This window comes from Diospyros lotus, chromosome 8, assembly GCF_014633365.1.
Source record: "Diospyros lotus cultivar Yz01 chromosome 8, ASM1463336v1, whole genome shotgun sequence".
Taxonomy (NCBI): domain Eukaryota; kingdom Viridiplantae; phylum Streptophyta; class Magnoliopsida; order Ericales; family Ebenaceae; genus Diospyros; species Diospyros lotus.
The window spans coordinates 40,990,989-41,016,363 of NC_068345.1; the positions used below are offsets into that span (position 1 = coordinate 40,990,989).

A 25,375-nucleotide genomic window follows, 5' to 3' on the forward strand; every position below is an offset into this window, starting at 1 on the left:
GGATAAATTTATTATTTTACATATATAACAAATTAATTATTATATTTTAATTTTTATCACCATAATCATTAAATTTTAATTTTTATTACAATTCAATATTTCTTTTGATTTTTTATTAAATTATTTTAAATAAAACTAATATAATATATATTAATATAAATATTAAAATCAATTAATTGTGAGATTTACGTTAATTTTAACATTAAGCTATTTTTAGATTTATATTAATGTATATGGCATTAATTTTCAGTAACAGAGTTTGATAAAAAAATAAAAAATAAACTAAATTATAACAAAAATTAAAATTTAATAACTGTGATAACAAAAATTAAAATAAAATGAATAATTTATTATGAATTATAAAATTAAAAAACTAATTTTATTATTTACCCCTAAAATGTATATAGTCCAGCTCAATAGTAGTATTTGGTGTGTGGTTTTAAGGAAATGAAATACCCACAAAAAGGTATGGCAAACATAAATTTATAATCATTATGTACAAATTTATAAAAGTTCTACATAAATTTATAATAATTTTACTAAAAATTTGTAATAAATTTTTAGTCCAATAATCTCATGGAAAATGACAAAGCTTCAACTTAAATTAAATTAAATTAAATTTGTTGCTTGTTGCTCGACTTAGATTCTATTTTATTATTCTGTAAATAATATTGGCGACGTTGTTTTGGAGTTTACCTGGACATTTGGCAAGCCCAATTGATGTGAGTTGTCATATAGAGCTGAGGAGGAGTTGAAGAGTAAACAAAAAGGTGTCTAAATTCATCAATACTGAATAAATTATATATTAAGGTAGGGTTTGTTAAAACAAACAAAATAAATGAGTATGAAGATAAAGTTGAAATAGTTTTTGGATTAAGATATTGAATGATCAAAATAAAGTTAAGAAATATTTTAAGATTTTTATCAAAGTGTTTGTTAAATTCTTTGAAATGCATTAAAGGATACAGAAATTATTTTTTCTTATATGTAGAGACTGAGATATGCTTATTTTGAGGAAAATGATATATATGCATATCTTGAAAAATCAATATAAGAGGTCATTAATAATTTTTTTAAGAATTGTCAGATAAACTTAACATGTTAGAAATTATAGAAATTCAAGATGCATCTCATACTTAACTTTTTCACTTCATATTTTGATTAACAAACGCCCACAAACTGAAGAAATGAGTGAGAAACCACATTCTACGTCTATAGGCTACACATTCAACGTCTATAATCCATAAGTAATTGATTATGAAGAAAATTTGTGTGTTTGTTTACCGTAGAAAATGTGGTGAGACCTAAGACGTCAAGATTAAAAAAAACAAAACACTCTTATGTCCTGCTTGAGCCACTAGTTTGATTTTTTTTTTCAAAAAATAAAAATTCTGAATACATATATTTTTAATAATATACAATCTAAAAGATGTTATATCTTCAGAATCCTTAATTAGCCTTATCGGCGATGGTTCTTATTGTTTTTGTTGAATTATGATACGTTTCCAAGTACGATTGAAGGCTAATGTATGATGCTTCAAAAATTGTGTTACTTTGAACTTAGAAAGTTGTGTTGCATTAAATGTAGCATCTCAAAAATTTGGAGACAAGTAAAAATAATTAATTTGGATGTTGTGGATATCTTAGAATATTTAGGAATTTTTGAGAAATATTTATTTATGATATTTTAAAGAAATAAGAAATTAAGGTGATTAATTAAATTAATTGAAAATAGTTATGAAAATAATAAAATAAAATATAGTAATAACAATAATAATAATAGTAATAATAAGAAAGTAAATTAAATTAACTTAAATTAAATTAATTACTTAATATATATATATATATTTATATGTGTGTATGCATGGCGTGGCCTTGTCTTGGCCATGTCTTTTTATGACTTTAATGCCATTGAGTTGAGTGCAATGAGATAAGCTTGGGCAGCAAAGTGGGAAGAGCAGCGCGCGGGGAAGGAAAGAAAGAAGAAGAAGAAGAAGAAGAAGAGGAGGAAGAAGAAGAAAGGAAAGAAGAAAGGGAGGAGAAGAAGGAAAGAAGGAGGAAGAAGCAGTGCGTGCAGGGAGCAGCGGGCGCGGGGAGGAGGAGAAGAAAGGAAGAAGAAGAAGAAAATGAAGGAAAGAAAGAAAAGAGAGGAAAGAAAAGGAAATAAGAAAAAATAAAAGGATTTTGGAATCTTTCGGCATAGGAAGTGATCAGGTATGTGGGTAAAAATCTGTAGAAGCATGATATGTGTAAATTATAAATTTTGCGCGATTAGAATTAATTAATTTAAGTCCCGGTTGTGTTATTTGCTAGGAAATATTTTAATTTGCATCGGGAGCACAAGAGAGGCTGAAATCAACCATTTTCAAGCAAGCTCATAACCCTCTCTTCACGTTATTTATTTCCCGTGAAAGTCTTTGACGTTTCTTGTACTCTAAACCCTCCCTCACCTTGATTCGGTGCCACGCATTAATAATAATATTCTGCGTGGCAACCACCCTATGACTTATGTTTTATTAAATGGGATTATTATTAATAGAATGAATTAAGAAAATGATGATTTGGTGTTATTCTTTCTGTCCGTTACGGAGCTTCGTATCGCTCCGCTTCCCTTGGGAATGATGTCGAACCCGTTGGGGTTAGGTTCTTAGAGAAATTGGTTATGGTTAGAATTAGGAAAATGTGTTAAAGAGTTTATTATGTATGTTGAGATGACTTTATGTGAATGAAAAGTAATAAGAATGGTATTACGATGTTATGTGGTTATGTACATGAAGAGTTATGAGTTATGGAGAAATGTTATGTAAAGTTAAGCTGGGAAGATATAAAGTTAATAATGTCAGTAAGTGTGTCTAAGGGTATGGGTACAAAGTCACTGACTGTTGATCGTGGGTCGTGGCAGTTGATGGCTGGATGTATGGGCGCCAGTCATCGGTTGTTACGATAAGCGCTAGACGGCTAGAAGAGCTGGTACTCCAGATTCCCGCCTTGGTTTGTGCATTTCATGATGCGTGTGCTACAAAGGGCTGGGTTGCATTCACGCGGGGACATGCTTCGTGTGTGATAGGATGTATGAGCATTTGCATGACCCGGTTGGTCCAAGAGCTAATTTGGGTATCCTAGATGAGCATATGCATTTAGAACATGTCGCATGTGTGAATTCTTATGTGTGGGCGTAGCAGGGCCTAATGCTTGGTTTATGGGGGCCTTGTCATCACGTTTATGCTACGGAAGCCCTTGCATTTCTTATGTGTTGCATTGCATGGTTCTAATGTTACTGTTATTCTGGACGGGAGTACCGTGCCAGGTGTCGGGAGTACCGACTCATGTGAGCTTCGGCTCGGCTTAGATATTAGCTCGGGGTTGGCCCGAGAGAAGACCAAGATCGCGAAAGTATATGATTATGTGATGTATGACATGATGAACACATGAGAATATGATGAGAATCAGGAAAAGTATGTAACAAGTATCAGGAAAAGACAAAAGTTGAATGTCAGGAAAAGTCGACCATGTCAGGAAAAGGCTGGTCTAAGAGAATGATGATATGGTAGCCTATGTTAGGCTACAACAGGTTTGTATGTGGGACCCGGGTGCCAATGTTTGACTTATGTGGGCCCCTGGTTCCTTATGTGCAGTTTATTTTATGTTATGCATGTAGAAGTAAGGTACGTATAGCTCATGACATGACGTGATTTCATTGACATGAATTGCATGGGGTGTCATGAGAAGAGTCCTATCCTAAACCTGTAACCTTTCTTTCTAGAGCTTGCTGAGTCTCGCGACTCATGTTGTTTTACATCATTCCAGGTCAGCGTATCCTGAGATCGCAGGTGTGTTCATCGGGGTTTGGGTCCAGACCGTCAAGTCATGGTAGCCAGTGCAAAGCTCTCCCAAAACTAGATCCTGGGTGTCATCGTGTCTTAATAAGGTTAATGTTTATGTTTTCAGAGTTTGTCGCATGTTATGTAAGCCCAGGTGGGCCCAGGTGATGAATGGTTTGTAAAGATTATGATGAGATGTTATAATAAAGAAAAATTATGATTTCAAAAAGGGTTATGTGTGTGTTGTAGGTGCGTCATTGTTCGATATCATTTTTATAATGACTCTCTCACGGATCCTCTATCCGCGGTAGGGGCTCCGGGAGGCGGGCCGTTACAGTTTGGTATCAGAGCAAGTTAAGGGTTAAGGGAGGTGACTCTGCACACATAGCACGATCGAGTAGAGTTAGGTGCGTGTCATGGGTCGTATGGCTAGAATGGTATTCGAGGTGCGATTAGTTATAATCTGGACTTCTGAATATGGTTGCTATATAAGGAAGTGAATGTTAAGGAAAGAAAATTACCGGCTTGAGGGCCAGAGGTACTAGAAATGCAAGGAATAGATTTCCAGTTGCCATCGTTGCGAGTTTGGCGATTCGTGGGTGTTTAGGAATTAAATGTTGCAACGCGTGATGGAAGGCTAGTGACCCGGGTTAAGATTCTGTAGATGTTGAGGTTAGCCACGAGTAAATGGTAGGAATAAACCCCACTCAAGGTACGTGCCCGATGTCTAGGTTGATCAAGGTGTTTGTGTCTCTATTGGTGTTAGCTTGCGGCCTTGATGGAAGATAGGATATAAGTGAGAGGCTAGGTGCATGATAAATGATTACAGGATGTTAAGGATGTGCTTGGGTGGTTTCATGGTAGCAAAAGTGATTGCCAGTAGAAAGCTATAATAGGAAGTGTTATGTGAGCCAATAAGCAAAAGTTGGATATTAGAACCCACCTAAGGGAATTTGCGGTCAATAAGGACTCCCAAATGGGAATTCGGTGGGCAAGGTGTATAATGGTGCTAGCCAAATTAGGGTCAACCTTATAGTTGAAGTGAGTAATAAGACGATTTGGAAGTCATTAGTGCTATGAGAAAATTGAGGTTGATAGTTGACTCGGTACAAAAAAAAAAAGGCGAGACCTTGAGGATGATTTAGTGACGTAAGATGCCCAGTGAGATACTGAAAAATGATGATATGGAATGTTCCAGAAGTGATGTTGAGTAATCTCAGGAGAGTTACGAGTGCGTCTTGAGGAGTTGATGTGAGCGCGAATTTCGAGGACGAAATTCCAATAAGGAGGGGAGAAATGTAGCATCTCAAAAATTTAGAGACAAGTAAAAATAATTAATTTAGATGTTGTGGATATCTTAGAATATTTAGGAATTTTTGAGAAATATTTATTTATGATATTTTAAAGAAATGGGAAATTAAGGTGATTAATTAAATTAATTGAAAATAGTTATGAAAATAATAAAATAAAATATAGTAATAACAATAATAATAATAGTAATAATAAGAAAGTAAATCAAATTAACTTAAATTAAATTAATTACTTAATATATATATATATATATATTTATATGTGTGTATGCATGGCGTGGCCTTGTCTTGGCCATGTCTTTTTATGGCTTTAATGCCATTGAGTTGAGTGCAATGAGATAAGCTTGGGCAGCAAAGTGGGAAGAGCAGCGCGTGGGGAAGGAAAGAAAGAAAGAAGAAGAAGAAGAGGAGGAAGAAGAAGGAAAGAAGGAGGAAGAAGCAGCGCGCGCAGGGAGGAAGAGAAGAAAGGAAGAAGAAGAAGAAGAAAAGAAAGGAAAGAAAGAAAAGAGAGGAAAGAAAAGGAAATAAGGAAAAATAAAAGGATTTTGGAATCTTTCGGTATAGAAAGTGATCAGGTATGTGGGTAAAAATCTGTAGAAGCATGATATGTGTAAATTATAAATTTTGCGCGATTAGAATTAATTAATTTAAGTCTCGGTTGTGTTATTTGCTAGGAAATGTTTTAATTTGCATCGGGAGCACAAGAGAGGCTGAAATCAACCATTTTCAGGCAAGCTCCTAACCCCCTCTTCGCGTTATTTATTTCCCGTGAAAGTCTTTGACGTTTCTTGTACTCTAAACCCTCCCTCACCTTGATTCGGTGCCACGCATTAATAATAATATTCCGCGTGGCAACCACCCTATGACTTATGTTTTATTAAATGGGATTATTATTAATGGAATGAGTTAAGAAAATGATAATTTGGTGTTATTCTTTCTGTCCGTTACGGAGCTTCGTATCGCTCCGCTTCCCTTGGGAATGATGCCGAACCCGTTGGGGTTAGGTTCTTAGAGAAATTGGTTATGGTTAAAATTAGGAAAATGTGTTAAAGAGTTTATTATGTATGTTGAGATGACTTTATGTGAATGAAAAGTAATAAGAATGGTATTATGATGTTACGTGGTTATGTACATGAAGAGTTATGAGTTATGGAGAAATGTTATGTAAAGTTAAGCTGGGAAGATATAAAGTTAATAATGTCAGTAAGTGTGTCTAAGGGTATGGGTATAAAGCCACTAACTGTTGATCGTGGGTCGTGGCAGTTGATGGCTGGATGTATGGGCGCCAGTCATCGGTTGTTACGATAAGCGCTAGATGGCTAGAAGAGCTGGTACTCCAGATTCCCGCCTTGGTTTGTGCATTTCATGATGTGTGTCCTACAAAGGGCTGGGTTGCATTCACGTGGGGACATGCTTTGTGTGTGATGGGATGTATGAGCATTTGCATGACCCAGTTGGTCCAAGAGCTAATTTGGGTATCCTAGATGAGCATATGCATTTAGAACATGTCGCATGTGTGAATTCTTATGTGTAGGCGTAGCAAGGCCTGATGCTTGGTTTATGGGGGCCTTGTCATCACGTTTATGCTACGGAAGCCCTTGCATTTTGTTAGGATTATGATTCAAAATGTATTTTTTATATATAACTGATATGTGCTGTTATATATATATTTGGGTTTCATTTAACTAATGTTTAATTGTATACATGATTAAATTGCTGATTATATTGTGAGCTATTTTTGCTGTTTATATTCTGAGCCATTAGCCATTTGGGCCGAGATTAGTTTTGTGTAGCAAGCCCATCTTTCATGTGGCCCATTTGCTTTGCCCAAGCCCAGCCGATTGCAGCAGCTATTTAAGGGCAGCTTCTTGCCCTAATCTCTACAGATCTGCAATTCTCTCTCCCTTGAAACCCTCTGTTCGGCGCTTTCGAAGTGAGACTCTCTCTCGCTTGTGAATCATTCTCTTGTTCGTTTGGCTTCGATTTATTGGTAAGATCACGATAAGGTTGTATTGCTTTAAATCTCTGTTGTTGAATCGCCTGAAGCGTGAGAGATTTGGTATAGCTGATAGATCAGATTCTTGACACGATCTTGAGATCAGTAGAACAGATTCTATACTTGTTCTTGTATTTAGATTCTGATTTCAGTTGATGTATTTGCAATACGTTTTTGTTCTTCTTGTGATCTTGTAATCTGGTTGTAACCGAAAGCTATTAGTGGATTGACTAGAGGCGGAGCCTCTACCGTGAGTAGGATCGATTGATCCGAACACGTATATCGTTGTGTTCTTGCGTTCGTTTTCTGTTTCTATTTTTACCGCGCTTGCTCTTGGTTGGTTTGGCCGATTGTACAGGTTACAATACATTAACACATTTCTTATGTGTTGCATTGCATGGTTCTAATGTTACTGTTATTCTGGACGGGAGTATCGTGCCAGGTGTCGGGAGTACCGACTCATGTGAGCTTCGGCTTGGCTTAGATATTAGCTCGGGGTTGGCCCGAGGGAAGACCAAGATCGCGAAAGTATATGATTATGTGATGTATGACATGATGAACACATGAGAATATGATGGGAATCAGGAAAAGTATGTAACAAGTATCAGGAAAAGACAAAAGTTGAATATCAGGAAAAGCCGACCATGTCAGGAAAAGGCTGGTCTAAGAGAATGATGATATGGTAGCCTATGTTAGGCTACAACAGGTTTGTATGTGGGACCCGGGTGCCAATGTTTGACTTATGTGGGCCCTTGGTTCCTTATGTGCAGTTTATTTTATGTTATGCATGTAGAAGTAAGGTACGTATAGCTCATGACATAGCGTGATTTCATTGACATGAATTGCATGGGGTGTCATGGGAAGAGTCATATCCTAAACCTGTAACCTTTCTTTCTAGAGCTTGCTGAGTCTTGCGACTCATGTTGTTTTACATCATTCCAGGTCAGCGTATCCTAAGATCGCAGGTGTGTTCATCGGGGTTTGGGTCCAGACCGTCAAGTCATGGTAGCCAGTGCAGAGCTCTCCCAAAACTAGATCCTGGGTGTCATCGTGTCTTAATAAGGTTAATGTTTATGTTTTCAGAGTTTGTCGCATGTTATGTAAGCCCAGGTGGGCCCAGATGATGAATGGTTTGTAAAGATTATGATGAGATGTTATAATAAAGAAAAATTATGATTTTAAAAAGGGTTATGTGTGTGTTGTAGGTGCGTCATTGTTCGATATCATTTTTATAATGACCCTCTCACGGATCCTCTATCCGCGGTAGGGGCTCCGGGAGGCGGGCCGTTACATTAAAGGTTAGAAATTAATTAATTAATTTGCATCTAAAATTCATGTATCCTGTATAAACACTCTTCCAAAGATGGTTTATCCTGTATATATATATGTCATATACTCTTCAAGATTTTCAAAGATGGTGAATCAAATGAAAATTCTTGGAGAATCAGTTCCATAAAGATAGACAAGTGCTCAAGATTTTGAATAATTTGTAAGACAAGTTTGATGTTGTTATTATAGTTATAGAGGAGTCTAAGCAAAAACTTAAAACTTATTTATACTATTTTCATTGATGATTTTACGAGGATGACTTGGGTTTATTTTATGAGAAGAAAATCTAATATTTTTAATGTGTTTAAGAAGTTTAAACCTCTTGTAGATACTCAAAGTAACGTAGGATGAAAGTTCTCAGATTTAACAGAGGCAAAGAGTATATCTCATCTAAGTTTTATAAATTATGTGAACAAGAAGGAGGCATGGAACACCAAGAAACAGCTGGGTACTCCCCACAATAAAATGAAGTTTCAGAAAGAAAGAACAGATCATATCCTAATCTGTTATCCAATTCTAACGCTATCGAAATTACTCTACAAATGAAGTTTCAATCGACAGAAAAGGGCAACACGTTGCAAGGCATAACATCAGACTTTTAATTTCTCATGTAACTCAAAAAAGTTGGCAAATTTTTCAAATAGATGTAACTCAAAAAGAGCAAGTTTATAAATTGAAGAAAGCTTTGTATGGGTTAAAACGGACTCCAAAAGCCTAATACAATCGTATTGATGATTATTTCATCAATCAAGGTTTCAGGAGGAGTCCAAACGAGACAACTTTGTATGTAAAGGGCAACAAAGATTCTGGTTTGGTAATTGTATCTTTGTATGTTGATGATTTATTGGTAATTAGAGATAATTTGTAGGAAATTCAAAAGTTCAAACAAGAGATGTTGAAGCAATTTGACATGACAGCTTTGGGTGCCACGAGCTATTTTCTTGGCATGAAGATTCAATAATCAAGTCAAAGGATTTTTGTTTCTCAAAACAAATATGCAAAAATGTTTTGAAAAAATTCAACATGAAAAAATGCAAGCCTGCTCCTACACCACTAGTTCAAGATGAGAAACTTTTGAAAAACGATGATGAAAAACCAGCAGATGGTAATTGAATATTGCAACTAGACCGGATTTAACTTTTGCAACTTTTTAAGATTCACGTATCATCACATCATGGGGTTACATGCTGTTCTTTTCTTTGATCTCTCTTTGGGTTTAGAATTTCACATTTTGCTCGCTCATAAACTAAAAGTGCGCAGCATCAGTATGAGTAAATACACATTCAAGACCGTAACTCTTCTCTCTTTAAAACATCTGACAGCCATAGCAGGAGGCATTGATCCATCCAATGTTTTTACTGTTCAAAGTTTACTTAAAACACTTTATTACATATTAAAACTGTGTTGGTGCTGGAAAACAAAACTGATACAGTAGAGTAGTAGTTTATGCTTCCCAAGTACTGAGACACACATGTATATGCTTCACACCTTAGCTAGCTTGACATTATTCATCACAACACATCAAGCTAATATTGAGTCTAGATGCTTGTGGCATGGACTTTTCAAGATCAATCATCTGGGGTGTAACTCAGTAATTGATGTTTCATTCACAGACCATGGCATTGAAGTGTTGGTTGACTTATCTGTCTCCAGGCCTTTTGGTACTTGCGACCTGGTTCTACTCCCAACGAAAAATGCAGGTTGTTCGGGAACTGGAAGGTTAACCGAGAAACTGTTGAGTGTCAAAAGAACATTTGCCATTGAGGGCCTGTCGTCTGGGTCCTCTTGGACGCACAACAAAGCAATGTGGATGCATCTAAGGACTTCATTTTTTGAGTAAGACCCTTCAAGACTTGGATCCATCAAATCCAGAGGGGTTTCATCTCTCCAAAGCTTCCAAGCCTGCAAGAATATATTCATCATACATGGCTTGTGGAGACAACAAAATTGGCACTGAGAAGAAAAATGATTGGAACAATTGTTCTATGTTCAAACTCACGTAGCTTAGAAGGTCCTCCGCATAGCCTGATTCGTAAAAGCTGCTGTTCCTCTTACTGCTTATGATTTCAAGAACTAATACTCCAAAACTATACACATCTAACTTCACAGAGAACTGTCCGTGCATTGCATACTCTGGAGACATATAACCGCTGCAAGCCATGTGCCATTAGCATTTTAACAAAAGCCGATAATTAAGAAACCTTCAAAATTGTTTGGTTAGTTAAACCATTGATGATTAAAGAGAGGAAAAAAAAAAAAAAAGCATCCTCAATGCGTGTGTTAGTGATTCAAAATTGAGTCAGCAAAACGGTTGGATAAAATTGTTAGTAGTTGTTGGGGACTACAGCTCCAATGGCTACCCCTTATTCTAACTGTAACTAACTCTTCCTTGAAGATATCGAATCTCTTCTATAAATAAGAGCAGAGCGGGCAAGATAGAGGGTAATAAAACTTCTTTGTATCATTGTTCTCAAAGGTGTAAAGCACTGGGATTGAGAGAAGAAAGAAAGTTGTGAGCGCTGGGCGCTTAAGGGAATTAAGCTTGTACTCGGTGAGTTCTTGGAGAGATCAGAGAGTTTTCTTGAGTGATTGTACCTTGTAACCTTATCTGTTGTTCTAGTGGATTGATTAGGGGCGAAACCTCTGCCGTAAGTAGGATTCATTCAAATCCGAAAATGTATATCTGTGTCCCGTGTGTGTGAGTTGTGGTGTGGTGTTCTGTGGATCTTTTTCTGGTTTTCCCTTCTTGTATCTTTCATCGCTCTTGAGGTATCTGTCGACTGCCATACAATCAAAATTTGACAGCCAGTGAATCAAAGTATCAACAACTGGTATCAGAGCCAGAGTTCAGACTTCAAGATCAAAACGGGGGTGTCTTGAAGCATTAAGAAATTCAAGAACAAAACGAGATATGGCACCCACGAAGATGGAACTCGAGAAATTTGACGGCCACGGGGATTTCAATATGTGGCCCAAGAAGATGAAAGCCGTCGTCGTCCAACAGAGAGGTGCAAAGGCTTTGAATGAAAAGGATCCACCAGCCACTATCACTCGAAGAAAAGGAAGACATGAAGGAGATCGCATACAGCCTCATCATTTTGAACTTGTCAGATAATGTTCTCCGACAAGTAAATGAGCAGGATACGGCAGCTAAGGTATGGCTCAAAGTTGAGTCTTTATACATGACTAAAACCTTGTCAAATAAAATCTATTTGGAAGAACAACTCTTTGGTTTTAAAATGGACCCATCTAAATCTCTAAAAGAAAACCTAGACAACTTTAAGGTTATCACAATAGGATTGACTAACATTGATGAAAAGATTTCTGATGAAAACCAAGCCATCCTGCTTTTAAACTCCTTGCCAGAATCCTATAAAGATCTTAAAACAATCATCAAGTATGGCAGAGAATCCCTCTCTTTAGAGGATGTTTTAGTGGAAGACAAGAAATTAAGTTCTGCTAAAGGCCTGCATGTTAAGGGAAAGATTATAGAAGACCTCAGGTTAGAGGAATGAGCACCTCAAGATCCCAGTCTAGAAGTAGGGGCCATTCTAGAACTATGACCTGCTGGTTTTGTAAGAAAGAATGCCACCTAAGAAAACATTGTCCCTCAAGAAAAAAAAGGGTATGAAACTAGGATGGATAAACTAGATGTAGCAAATATATCTGATGGCTATGAGAGTGGGGAAGGAGTAACCATCTCAGAACAAAGTTATAGAGATGAATGGATAATGGACTCAGGCTGTACTTTTCACATAACACCTAGAAGAGATTGGCTGTTTAATTTTAAACAACTTAAGGGAGGAAAAGTCCTTATGGGAAATGATCAATATCGTACCATTGCTGGTATAGGGTCTGTTAAATTTAAACTTTGGGATGGTTCTTATAGAATCCTAGACAATGCAAGGCTTGTACCCGACCTGAGAAGGAATCTAATTTCCTTAAGCATGTTGGACTCAACTAGATGTACCTATAAATCAGAAAAGGGTACTCTAAGGGTAATGAAAGGATCAATGGTAGTCCTAAAAGGAATCCTAAATCAAGGATTATATATCCTAAAAGGGGAGGCCATCTTTGGTGATGCTGTAGTTTCCACAACTAAAAGGGATGAAACTGGAAAATGGCATTAGAGATTGGGGCATATAGTCATAAAAGGGCTACAAGAACTTTGTAATCAAGGTGTATTAGACTCTAAGAGGATCAGCAATTTAGAATTCTGTGAAACCTGTGTAATGGGAAAGTCACATAGACTACAGTTTGCTCCCTCAATACTTAAGACTAAATATATCCTTGAATATATACATGCAGACCTATGGGGCTCCCCTCAGGTACCTATATCCCTCTCAGGTGCTCAATACTTCATTTCTTTTGTTAATGACTTCTCTAGAAAAGTTTGGGTATATTTTCTTAAACACAAGAGTGAAGCATTTGGAAAGTGTAAGAATGGAAGACCCTAGTAGAGTATCAAACTGGAAAGCAAGTTAAAAATTTAAGGACAGATAATGGCTTAGAGTTTTGTAATCATGAGTTTTGCAAATTTTTGCAATCAAATAGGCATTACTAGGCATAGGACTTATAGTGAAACACCTCAGCAAAATGGTATTGCTGAGAGAATGAATAGAACTATCCTAGATAAAGTGAGATGCTTGTTAAAAGACTCTAGTTTGACCAAAAGATTTTGGGCTGGAGCCATGGCAGCGGCTTGCTACCAAATATAAATAGTTCTCCCTCTTTATCCATCCAATTTAAAACCCTAGAAAATCTGTGGACAAGCAAACCGCCCAAGCTAGACCATTTAAAACCTTTTGGATGCATTGGGTATGTTCATAAAAGGGAAGGAAAATTAGATCCTGGAGCCAAGAAGGCTGTATTTCTAGGATATCCCAAGGGAGTAAAAAGTTATAAATTTGGTTAATAGAGGAAAATAAGGTGGTCATCAGTAAAAATGTAGTATTCAATGAAATTGACTTCTATAATCCTAATCAGCTAGGAACAAATAAGCATAAGCAAACTGATAATTTTCAGTTTGAGGTGGAAATAAAAGAGGATAATTTCCCTCAAGGTGGAAAATTAGAAGATTCAAACTGCCAAAATTATCCTGCGAGCACCTCAACAGAGTAATCTAAATCATAAGAGCATTCTGGAACTTCTGATGACAACCCCATCCCTGATAGTCATGACACCCTTCCTAATACATATATACCCATAGAAGACCAGGACTGAAGTGATTATGTGCTCTCTAGGGATAGGGTCAGGAGAGAAATCAAACCACCAACAAAATATGCTCATGCAGATGTTATAGCCTATGCCCTGAATATAGATGATTCCATTGAGTTGGATGAACTAGTAAATTTCAATGATGCATGTAACAGCAAGAACAAAACTTTTTGGCTTAAGGCAATGCAAGAAGAGATGGATTCTCTTTATAAGAATAATACCTGAACTCTAGTAAAGAGACCAAGTGATAAAAGGGTAATCGATTGTAAATGGATTTTTAAGAGGAAACCAGGTATACCAGGGGTTGAATTAGCAAGATATAAGGCAAGGGTAGTTTCCAAAGGCTATTCCCAAGTTGAGGGAATTGACTACCATGAGATGTTATCTCCAGTGGTAAAACACACCTCCATAAGACCAATATTGGCTATTGTAGCTCTTTATGATTTAGAAGTAGAACAATTAGATGTCAAGACTGCATTCCTACATGGAAATCTAGAAGAGAAAATTTATATGGAACAGCTAGCAAGTTTCGTGAAAAGGGGGGAAGAACAGATGGTTTGCTTACTGCAAGGGTTTGATGAATTTATGCTTAGAGAAAATTACAATGGGTGTAATTTTGACCATTGTGTGTATTACAAACAATTAAGGGGAAAGCAGTACATATCCTAATTTATGTAGATGACATGCTTATTTGCATGCAAGGACAAAGGAGAAATAAGTAAGCTAACTAGAGCCCTCAAATCTGAATTTGAAATGAAAAACCTAGGTGCAGCCAAGAGAATCCTAGGGATTGATATAATCAGGGATAGAAAGGAAGGTACTCTATCCTTGTCTCAATCAGATTACTTAAAAAGGGTTGTAGATCTTTTTGAAATGTAAAGCTGTAAACCTGTCTCTACTCCAATTCCCCCTCACTTTAAGCTATGTGCTGTTAAATGAGATCTACTAAAAGAAGAGGAAGCATACATGAACAAGGTCTCCTACTCAAATGCAGTAGGAAATCTCATGTATGCAATGATAGGAACAAGGCCAGACATAGCATACGGGGTTAGTCTGGTCAGTAGGTTTATGGGCAAGTATTCCAAGGATCATTGGAATGCAGTTAAGCGGCTGCTTAGGTATCTTAGAGGTTTAGTAAATAAAGGGCAAGTGTTTAGTTCAAACACTGAAGGAAACAAATGCATAGAAGGGTTTTGTGACTCAGATTATGCTACAGACCTTGATGAGAGGAGATCTTTGATAGTATATGCATTTACTTTTGGAGGAAATCTAGTAAGCTGGAAATTAAACCTTCAGCATATTGTGACCCTTTCCACAACATAGGCTGAATATGTAGCCTTGACTGAAGCCATAAAAGAAGCAATATGGCTGCAGGGGATCACTCATGAATTGAGAATGTTTGAGCAGGTTCCTAAAGTATTTTGTGACTCACAAAGTGCTATTCATCTCTCTAAGAATAGTGCATTCCATGAGAGAACTAAACATATAGATGTAAGACTACACTTTGTGAGGGACATCATTGCTCAAAAGCAGGTTAGTGTTGAGAAAATCTCAACTGAAGTTAACCCGGCTGATATGCTCACTAAATCCATACCAGTAGCTAAATTTGAGCAGACTTTGGCCTTGCTAAATGTTCTTCCTACATTGCTGAATGAGTGATGTAGGTCCTCTAGTCATATCCAATTTTCAATTTTGATTCAAGGTGGAATTTGTAAGTTAGTGACTCAAAAATTGAGTTGGTAAAACGGTTGGATAAAATCGTTAGTAGTCGTTGGGGACTGCAGCTCCAACGGCTACCCCTCATCCCTTTATTCTAACTGTAACTAACTCCCTCCTTGAAGCTATCGAATTTCTTCTATAAATAAGAGCAGAGCGGGCAACACAGAGGGTAAGAAAACTTCTTTGTATCATTATTCTCAAAGATGTAAAGCACTGGGATTGAGAGAAGAAAGAAAGCTGTGAGTGCTGGGCGCTTAAGGGAATTAAGCTCATACTCGGTGAGTTCTTGGAGAGATCAGAGAGTTTTCTTGAGTGATTGTAATATGTAACCTTGTCTATTATTCTAGTGGATTGACTAGGAGCGAAACTCCTGCTGTGAGTAGGATTCATTTGAATCCAAACACGTATATCTGTGTGAGTTGTGGAGTGGTGTTCTGTGGATCTTTTTCTGGATTTCCCTTCTTGTATCTTTCATCATTCTTGAGGTATCCGTCGACTGTCATACAATCAAAAGTCAACATCCAGTGAATCAAAGTATCAACACAATGCGTGGGATTCCTTTCCGATTGTATCTATGAGGATATCTCCTTTTTTATTATTTTCCATTTGTATCTTAAATTTCTACTTATTGTTGGAGAAATGTGCATGAGTCAGATAATGGAAACAAGAAAAAATCGATGTAGGGAATATGAGAACTGAGTACTTACTATGTTCCAACAACTCTACTCGTATTTCCTTGAGTTTGATCCACGCCAAAGATCCTTGCCATCCCAAAATCTGAAATTTTTGCGTTCATATCCCCATCTAGCAGAACATTGCTTGTTTTGAGGTCACGATGGATGATTTTAAGTCGGGAATCTTGATGAAGGTAAAGAATCCCCCTAGCTATCCCTCCTATAATCTTGTAACGCCTGGACCAATCCAATTTTTCTTGCTTTTCTGGATCTGTTCATTAGGTGTGAGTTAATTTGAGGGAAAAGAACACGATCAATGTCAACGTGGTTCAACTTGTGCTCACAGCAATCATGTTCATTCTGAAATCAAATGAAAAGGGTAAAACTTAACAAGTAGAGTTGTACATAGAGTAACAGAAATCCCTTACCGAAAAGAAAGTAGTCGAGGCTTTTGTTGGGCACGAATTCGTAGATGAGTATCTTTTCTTCTCCCTCCAAGCAGAATCCAAGTAGCCTCACTAGATTTCTGTGTTGAAGCTTGGCCACCAAGACGACCTCATTCTTGAACTCTACTGCACCTTGCCCTGAGTTTCGAGATAGCCTCTTCACTGCCACCTCTTGGCCGTTGGGAAGTATTCCCTGATGAAAATCATGTCCCCAACTCAGATTTGGGCTCAAACATTTGGAACCTGGCTAATAATTAAACAGTCTAGTTAGCGGTTCTTACTTTGTAGACATCACCAAATCCACCTTCACCAACTTTATTATCATCGGAAAAGTTGTTTGTGGCTGCTTGAATTGAGGCCAGGCTATACTGCAAGGACTGCATTTCACTCATCGCATAAACAGCTGAACAAATTCAAAGCATATATACATGTCATGCACTTGGATTTGGAGATGTTTTTTCCACTACCCAGAGAGTAGACATAGTTAATAGAGAGCGAGAGCAGACTGGAAAAAGTATATCTTGTTCATTGTTTTGTATTGTTTTTATTTTGGCCTTACCACTGCTTTCTCCAACCGCTTCATATTCCTTCTTTCCTTTCCTTCTTATGAAACAGCATCCTACAATGAAAAGCAAGACCGAGACTCCCACGGGAACGATTATGGCAATGAGTAGCTGCGATGAGATTCCCCCCCCTTTCCCTGCATCAATGAAGAGGGGTTTGAATCGAGTTCTTGAACAGCAAAGAGAACCTTCGTTTGGGCAATCGCCACAGTTATCGAAGTGTCAGTAGAACTCAGAAGGATCACTAGAACTTGAAAGTGCAATCCCAAGTTCCAAACACCATTGTTCTACATTTTAATTATGTAGGGACAAGTTGCTACTTGGCTTTAACAGTGAGACAACTCCTGATGTTCCAATATGCTAATACCTATTGTGTCTTGACATTTCTGATTATGGATTTTAGATTAAAGTTATCTCTTCGTCTTCGTCTGTATCAAGTTTATTCCCTTTTGATTGGTCTTGTTATTCTTATCTTGGTTAGACTTTATTTAGAAATACTTTTCTAGGCTAATTAGCTTATTCATTTGATTAACCATTTTTCTAAAAAAAATTAACATGCTGTAAAGGTGTATAAATAATTATAAGTACGTTACAAAACATAAAAATAAAAACAAAAATTTATTATTAAGCTAAAAATTTAGGGTAAATTTATTATTTTACGTTTTATAACAAATTTTTCACTATATTTTAGTTTTTATCACCACAATTATTAAATTTTAATTTTTATTACAATTCAGTCTTTCTTTTGATTTTTTGTCCAATTCCTTTAAAGAAAATTGTTTTGGTATATGTTAATATAAATCTTAAAATCATTTTATTGTGAGATTTATGCTAGTTTGATTTTTAAGTTTATTAATTTTTGGTAACAGAATTTGATAAAAAATAAAAATGAACTAAATTATAACAAAAATTAAAATTTAATGACTATGATAACAAAAATTAAAATAAAATGACTAATTTATTTTGAAATATAAATTTAAAAAACTAATTTTATTATCTATCCCTAAAACATATATATTATCCATCTCAATAGTAGCATTTGGTGTGTGGTTGTAGGGAAATTTATTATAATTTTATAAATAATCTTCACAAGTTAATGCAACACACATAAATTTATAATAATTTTATTATAAATAAAATGACAATGAGAATTAAAGCATGTGGGGTTGTTGAGTGGATTTATGACTTTAGGTGAAGAATTATGAAGGTTTAGATTTGTGGTAAAGCGTGAACAAGTAGATGTGAGCTTAGGTTGAATGTTTTCATTTTTATAATATTTTTAATTTTCTATTCTACTTTAGACAAAGCCATTGTACTATAAGTTTGCGCAATTTTATTTATTTATTTTTGGCTAAGGTGCACAAATTCACTTTCTGATAGATTAAAGAAACCCGTTCTATATCCATGATCCATCTTCTGGTCATCATAATCTAATGAACCTGACCCGACTGAGATTCTATTTTATTATTCTGTAAATAATATTGACGTTATTGTTTTGGAGTTTACCTGGACTGTTCGCCGGACCCGGTGGAGGAGGAATGCCCGGTGCGGGCCCCGGTGCGGTGTCGTCGCTGAGGTAGTAGAAGGGGTAAATCTCATACCTGACGTTGCAACTGGACTTTAGAACTCTTCCTCCTTGCTTCCCGTCGCAACAATCTGGGAGTCTGGAGTTAGCATCGGCGAGGCAAGAGTTGCAAGCAGAAATAGACAAATCTGCCGTGCACTGTGCAAGCGTATATAGCTTCTGATCTCCACTGAAATTGGCGTCTTTAGTCGCAAACTTCCTCCCCGATTGATTTCTTGCAGCCTGGTTAGCTATATCGCCCATGGTTTCGTCCAAGACCTGCTTGAACTTGGCTAGGCTCGAAGTGCCAATGTCCTGTGTATTTGACATGTAAACTAGGCCCTGATTGGAGAAGACGGACTGGTTCGAGTAACGGAGCAAGCAGTCATCATACCAAACGATGGCTTCTCTTTGAGTTGGGCACAGCTTCAGTATGTCTACGCTAGCAATCACCACGCACCGTCGGCAGGCTTCGCTTGAGACATCGCCGCGGCAGAGGAAGAGGCCGTAGACTCGGTCGGAGGAGATGTTTCCAGCGGTGAAGCTGTAGAAGCCGGTGGCGGTGGTGGCGTTGGAGAGAGCGGACAAGAGGGTGTTGAGGTTGGCTCCGAAGGCACTGTTTGAACTGTAAGCGGTTGTGTTGGTGCAAAAATTGTATAGCGCCCCGGAGGAGCCAAACACAATGGGGATGAAGCTGCTGAGAAAGCAGAGCAGCAAGGGAAGAAATAGAATCGCACCCTTCATGTTCATGATTCTTTCTCCCGGTGCCATGGTCATGGGCCTCAATTTCATCTCTAGCTTTTATGATTCAGCGCCCGCCAGCAGCAGGCTGAGAGATGATGTGAAGAAATTAATGGCATTAGACTCGGCGAAAGCTGCATCCTGGTCAACGACGCCTTATTGGACTATTATTGGGTTTAAGGTACGAGAGAGAGAGAGAGAGATGGAAATTAACAGGTTCTTCTTGTGGGAAACGAAACGTAACGAAAAGTGAAGACTGAAGACTATTAAAAATCAGTGGCATGGATGAAAGCGGAGAAGCCGAAAACAAACTGAGTCGTCGGGAAAAGTCCATTCCGAGCATACGAGGGACAGTGATAGTTTTGACAAAGTTGAATGTTCGTGATTTTATCTCATCCACTAATAACAGGTCAGTATATCCTGTCGACACAAGTAAAAATTACTTTTACCATTCATAACTAAATCTCTTAATTACTAAAATTAATTATATTTAGATAATTAATTACTCAAAAAAATTAAATCCTAAATTATATAACTAGAAAAAAAAATTAAACAACTAACAATCACTTAAATTCTAAAAAATTAAAATTCAATTAATTAAAACCTAGAATTTTTTAAATTTACCTAACAAATTTAGTGTATCGAATTACTTGAATCTTGATTGATTAGATTGTGAACTATATCAATCAAGTACTCTAATTTATCTATTAACCTATATCTAAGTCTAACATATTGATTCAACTAACCTACCTCATATATGTTTATGTAAATTAGAATGAGAGAACACATTAAATATAGATACTCATAATATGAAAATATTTACTACAAATATAATCAAAGATTATACATGTAATCAAATGAATGTTTTCTCCCATTAACACATGTTATTTCGTCCAAGAGTTTATTCCTTACTTATCTATATCTAGCATCATGAGAAATCTTAAATCATGTAATTGATGATCAAGTAATTACAAGTATTAAGTTTAGAACAAAATAAACATAGTCAAAATAACAATCACAACCAAAATTTGAGTAAACTAATAAAGTTTCAATGCATAAGATCATTTAAAAACCCCCAAACAATTAATTAGTCATTCATAATGAATAATATATTCTCAAAATCATCCAAGAGTCGTTGCATAATTGAAATCTTAAATAATAAAGAAAAACATAATTTAAAAGATAAAATCAATTTTTTTTTTATGTAGCCTTGACTCCTCTACGACGAAACACAACTCTTTGTTGAACCTCTTGCCTCCAAAACCTTGCTTTTGGTCCCTCTAGGCAAGTTATGAATGAGTGGACAAGTGGCTAGAACAAAGAGTTTTAAAAAAGAAGGAAGGAAGCAAAACAGTCTCCTAAAAAAAATGTCTTTTTTTCCCAAAAACTACACTTTTTCTCCTTTTTTTGGGGGGAGGGGTTTCGTGATGTCCAATCTCCTCTCTAATGTGTTTTTCACGTCCAATTTTGCACGTATTTTAAATTGTCTTCTCATAAAAAATGGGCTTTATAAAATGTATAAATAATTGTCTTAATTTTCCAACGCATATAAGAACACCCAAATTTGATATCTGCGAAAGTAGTTATGGCCCAAAAATTTAGCAAAAATCCAGATTGGAATTTTAGTCTTTATGCATGTAGGATTCCAATTCGACCCAACTTCTTTTTCTATGTTAATTATGAACTTTGACTTTCAATTAGTCTCTTAATTTATCTTCCAACTCTAACACATAATAAAATAAATATTAATGCAATATTAACTTAAAAATAAATTAATTAAGACACTAATTATCTAAAATTTACAAAATAAAATAAGTCAATTTTTTCTAATTCTATGAAAAATAATTCCCACCTCCCCCTAATTCCAATTTTTTATGAAAAATAAGTCAAAACATGCTTCAATGTATTGTATCATGCAAATTTTCTATAGAAAATGTTACGTAATCAAACATGTAAGTATGAAAAATTTTCTCTTGATATTCTTCATGAAAAATAATTTCAATCAAATACACTCTTAATGTCCATAATAATTAAGAATCATATTTACCTTAACCTCAACCAAATCCCCTTTCGCCTAACTCGTTTAATTTTGTCAAAAAATTGTAAAGTAGCTACAAGTATAAGATCCAATTAAATGACAAGAAAGTAAGAAGATTTTGTATTCCTCTAGCCAACTCAAATAATTGATCTTCTTGACTATTTTATTTGTATAAAGCAAAAATAGAGACTTAGATAATATAACGTATTTGTATAAATTAACACAAAGATATTAAGATATGATACCATTCATATATGTTTTAAAAAGAATATTTATAAAGAAATTTAAAAAAAAAACCTTTCATGGCCTAGATCATGGAGATGATTTTAATTGAATATTTTTTTGATCCGAGATATGGTGTTTTGTGAAATAATTATATATATACTATTTTCTGTATACATATATATAGAAATTTTATATATACACACGTATATAATATATCTACGTGAATATAATAATTATACATAGACGTATTATAAGACTTAAGAGTTGGTAAAGTCTTAAGCGATAATTTTTTAGTGATCCTATAAAAAATAATAAAAATTATTAAAAATGCACGTGTAAAAAAATTTAAACTTTATTTTAATATAAAAAGATGATGTCCGCCTACCTGAAAGACTAAAGAAATATTAAATATTTTAACATAACACACAGAATAAGTTGACAAAATTATTAGTCCCCTCACTTGCAACTTATAAATTATATAACACTAGTCCACACTCAATCATTAACAAAGTTCTTCAACAAAATTTTTAAACCTCTTGCTTAAACTTATAAATTACATAGATATCAGATACCACCCTCAATCATTAATAAAGTTAAAAATTGAATCCATTATTTCAAATAATATTCTATTCTTTTAAAATTAAATTTTATTTTCAGTGCACTCTAATTTTAAGAAATAACAAAAAAACAGTTTCTATAGTATGAGAAATCATTATCGTGCATACAAAGCTGAGAGTTGACATAAAACAAAGTGTTCTCAAAAATAAAATAAAATAAAACATGACTAAATAGACGTAGATGGATACCTTCCTGGTCCTGCTCCTCCGTTACATGTAGAAAGAAGCATTGTTTTAAAAATTGGATCAGATCGGCCAGTCAGACAGGTTAAATCAGGAATCGATAGCTTATCTGATTCGATTTAACTTAAAAAATTAAATTTCTTTCAACTCAGTTAAAATCGATCAAAATTTGATCGGACCGGTGAACCGAGAATCAGGTTGACCCCGATTTTTTTTACCCTCTCACTTATTTTTAAATTTTTAATTATTAATTAATTCTTTGATAACATATATAACAATTATATATAAAATATTAGTCGTATATTAGTTAATAATAACATTTTTCATAATAATATATAGAATATTAGTATTTCAAATATATATTTTATATATATTATTTAATTATAAAATATATATATATATATATGATATCATCCGATCGGACTACTCCGGTCTAATCGGTCGGACCAACTAATCCATGACCCAATTAATAGGTCGATTCGCTCTACGGTCCAGTTTTTAAAACATTGAAAAAAAAGACTATGGCTTTAAATGGAGAGAATCCATTAGGGCCTGCATGACAACATACCAAACAAGTAGTAGTAGGATTACGGATAGCAATTGCAATCGAAATTGTGAGAAATCGAATCGGTCAATGCAATTAAAAATTATTTGATTGGGTAATGATTTGGTTTGGGAAAAAATCGAATATTGTTTTAATGGGTATGGTTTAATTATGATTTTCGCTAAATTCAAATCAAAACCCAAACCGAAGTCGAACCGAATGTGTGACTAATTGAACCAAACCGAACCAAATATACATATATATATATATAATGGATATTTATTTATTTAATATATTATATATACACATAATATATATATATTGACTAATGCATTTTTTTACAAGTATTTTAACTAATGCATTACAAATATATAAAATATTTAACATTTATAAAGTAATTAATAAATAAAAATAAAACATAATCTTAAATTATTTTATTTTTATCAATCAAATAATTATATCCAAGAAGTTTGAAGAGAAGAAGATAACTTTATTAAAACAATTTCAATATTGGTTACCAAATCCAGAGCTAATTTGGTGTCCAATGGTGTTTTATACCAAATTAGTGTTATCTTCAATGTGTAACATCAAATTGGTGTAAAAGAGAATTTTAAAAAATATTTTATAAATAAATATTAATTTATTTATTTAACTTAGCATAATATAAGAATAAAAAGCATTTTATTTTTAAGCCATGTTGTTGTTTTTATTTTGAAATTTTTTTCTATTTTCATCATGTATTTTTAATTTAAGTTAATGGAAATATTATTATTTTTATTATATTATTGAGTTTTTGTATTAAGAATATTTTCTTTTAATTAAGTAATTATTAAAATAAAAAAATTTCATATATATAAACAAAAATAGTTCATTTTATATTAACATTATATTTATAAAATATATTCAATATTATACTCATTTTATAGATCTTAATAAAATATTTACATTGGTATATATTTTTTATAAAAATTTAATTTATATTTCTAATTATTAATCAAAATATATAAATATAATAAAAGTGATAAAGAATATAAAGGGAATAAGTTGTTTTGAAGTTATACAAAGAGGGGTAAAATTGAAAATAAAATAAAAAAGAAAAGTTGGTGGGGAAATTTTATTTGTAACCATATTTTTTGCTCTTTGCAATTAGTGTAAAGTAAAATATTAGATTTCACTATTTACAACCACATTTATTACTTTCTGCAACTATTTCTATTTTAAATATATCCTCCAAATACCATCCTCAAAAAAGACATCTCATGCGCATCAAATTATCTTCTTCTTCTTATTAGAATTATTTGTTGTTATTTGTTGTATTATTATAATTATAATTTTTCAATGTACATTAAATTATTTGTAATAATATTTTATTTTAGTATTTGCTGTTAGATTTTATTTAATTTATGATAAAATATCATAAATTTAATATAAATTTTAAAGAAATAAAAATAAACATAATTTTATTATGATTTGCATTTAACTCAAAAAAAATAAAATTAAAGCAACATTAATTCAAGAAAAAATAAATATAATATTAATCCAAAGATTCGGCACGATGCGAAATAATTTATATATAAAATCATTATATATATAGTATAATATATATATAATATATAATAGTATATAATATATTATATACATTTTGGGAGACAGGTTCGGGAGAATTGCATTCTCCCGAATTCAATTAATATAATGTTATATATAATATATAACATAATATAATACTATATAATATGTTATATAATTAATATAATGTTATATAATTAATTATATAATATGTTATATAATTGAATTCGGAGAATTGCATTCTCCCGAATTCATAGTTTTGAAAAAAATGATTTTTCTTGAATTCATGATTTCAGAAGAATTGATTTTTCCTGAATCCATGAATTCGGGGTGCTTATCGAACCCTGACATTCGAGGTTCCTCGACCACCCAGAACCCTGGGGTTGGGGGCATCCCCTAGCCCCTGAACCCCAGGGTTTGGGGTTTCAAGGTATTTTTATTTTTATTTTTTAATTAATCTTATTTTTTTAATTCATCCATTGTGTATGTATATGTAAATTATGTGATTGAACTAGTGATAAATGTTGTAAATTGTGTTATTTCTCGCTAGAATACTCGTTATCTTCTTCGTCAAACTCTACGTAAATAATAATGGATAATAATCTTCCATCACTATAGTAACTGCTGATAGTAACTAGTAATTGGTTATGGCGAGGAGAACTAGCCTGAACAATATTTGGTGTTGAATAATAGTGGTTGTGCGATGTTCAGTTATAGTTGTGGGCGAGTAAAATGGCTATGGCAATCGTGGTCGAGAAAGTGAGTGAATACGCTTGAAGAGTAATGATGGGTGATTGAGCGTCAAAGATTTAAATGAAGGGT

General features: G+C 34.4%; 1 protein-coding gene across 11 annotated transcripts in view; it reads right to left on the reverse strand.

The window, feature by feature from the left end:
* The window catches only part of LOC127808916 (cysteine-rich receptor-like protein kinase 10), a 55,403-nt gene that overhangs the window by 18,261 nt on the left and 11,767 nt on the right, over positions 1-25,375 (reverse strand). Inside the window, exons 2-8 of one of the 11 annotated variants that reach the window (XM_052347643.1) lie at positions 18,582-18,918; positions 17,072-17,263; positions 16,794-16,915; positions 16,495-16,705; positions 16,100-16,337; positions 10,456-10,606; positions 9,743-10,358 (exon numbers count right to left, since the gene is read on the reverse strand). The exons of 3 other annotated variants lie outside the window; for them this stretch is intronic. In XM_052347643.1, coding sequence (XP_052203603.1) covers positions 10,029-10,358; positions 10,456-10,606; positions 16,100-16,337; positions 16,495-16,705; positions 16,794-16,915; positions 17,072-17,263; positions 18,582-18,918 — 1,581 coding nt within the window. In that variant the 3' untranslated portion in view covers positions 9,743-10,028. Of the gene's footprint in view, positions 1-9,742; positions 10,359-10,455; positions 10,607-16,099; positions 16,338-16,494; positions 16,706-16,793; positions 16,916-17,071; positions 17,264-18,581; positions 19,625-25,375 lie in introns of those variants that run through there. 7 more of the 11 variants (XM_052347640.1, XM_052347645.1, XM_052347650.1 and 4 more) reach the window with 7 other exon arrangements.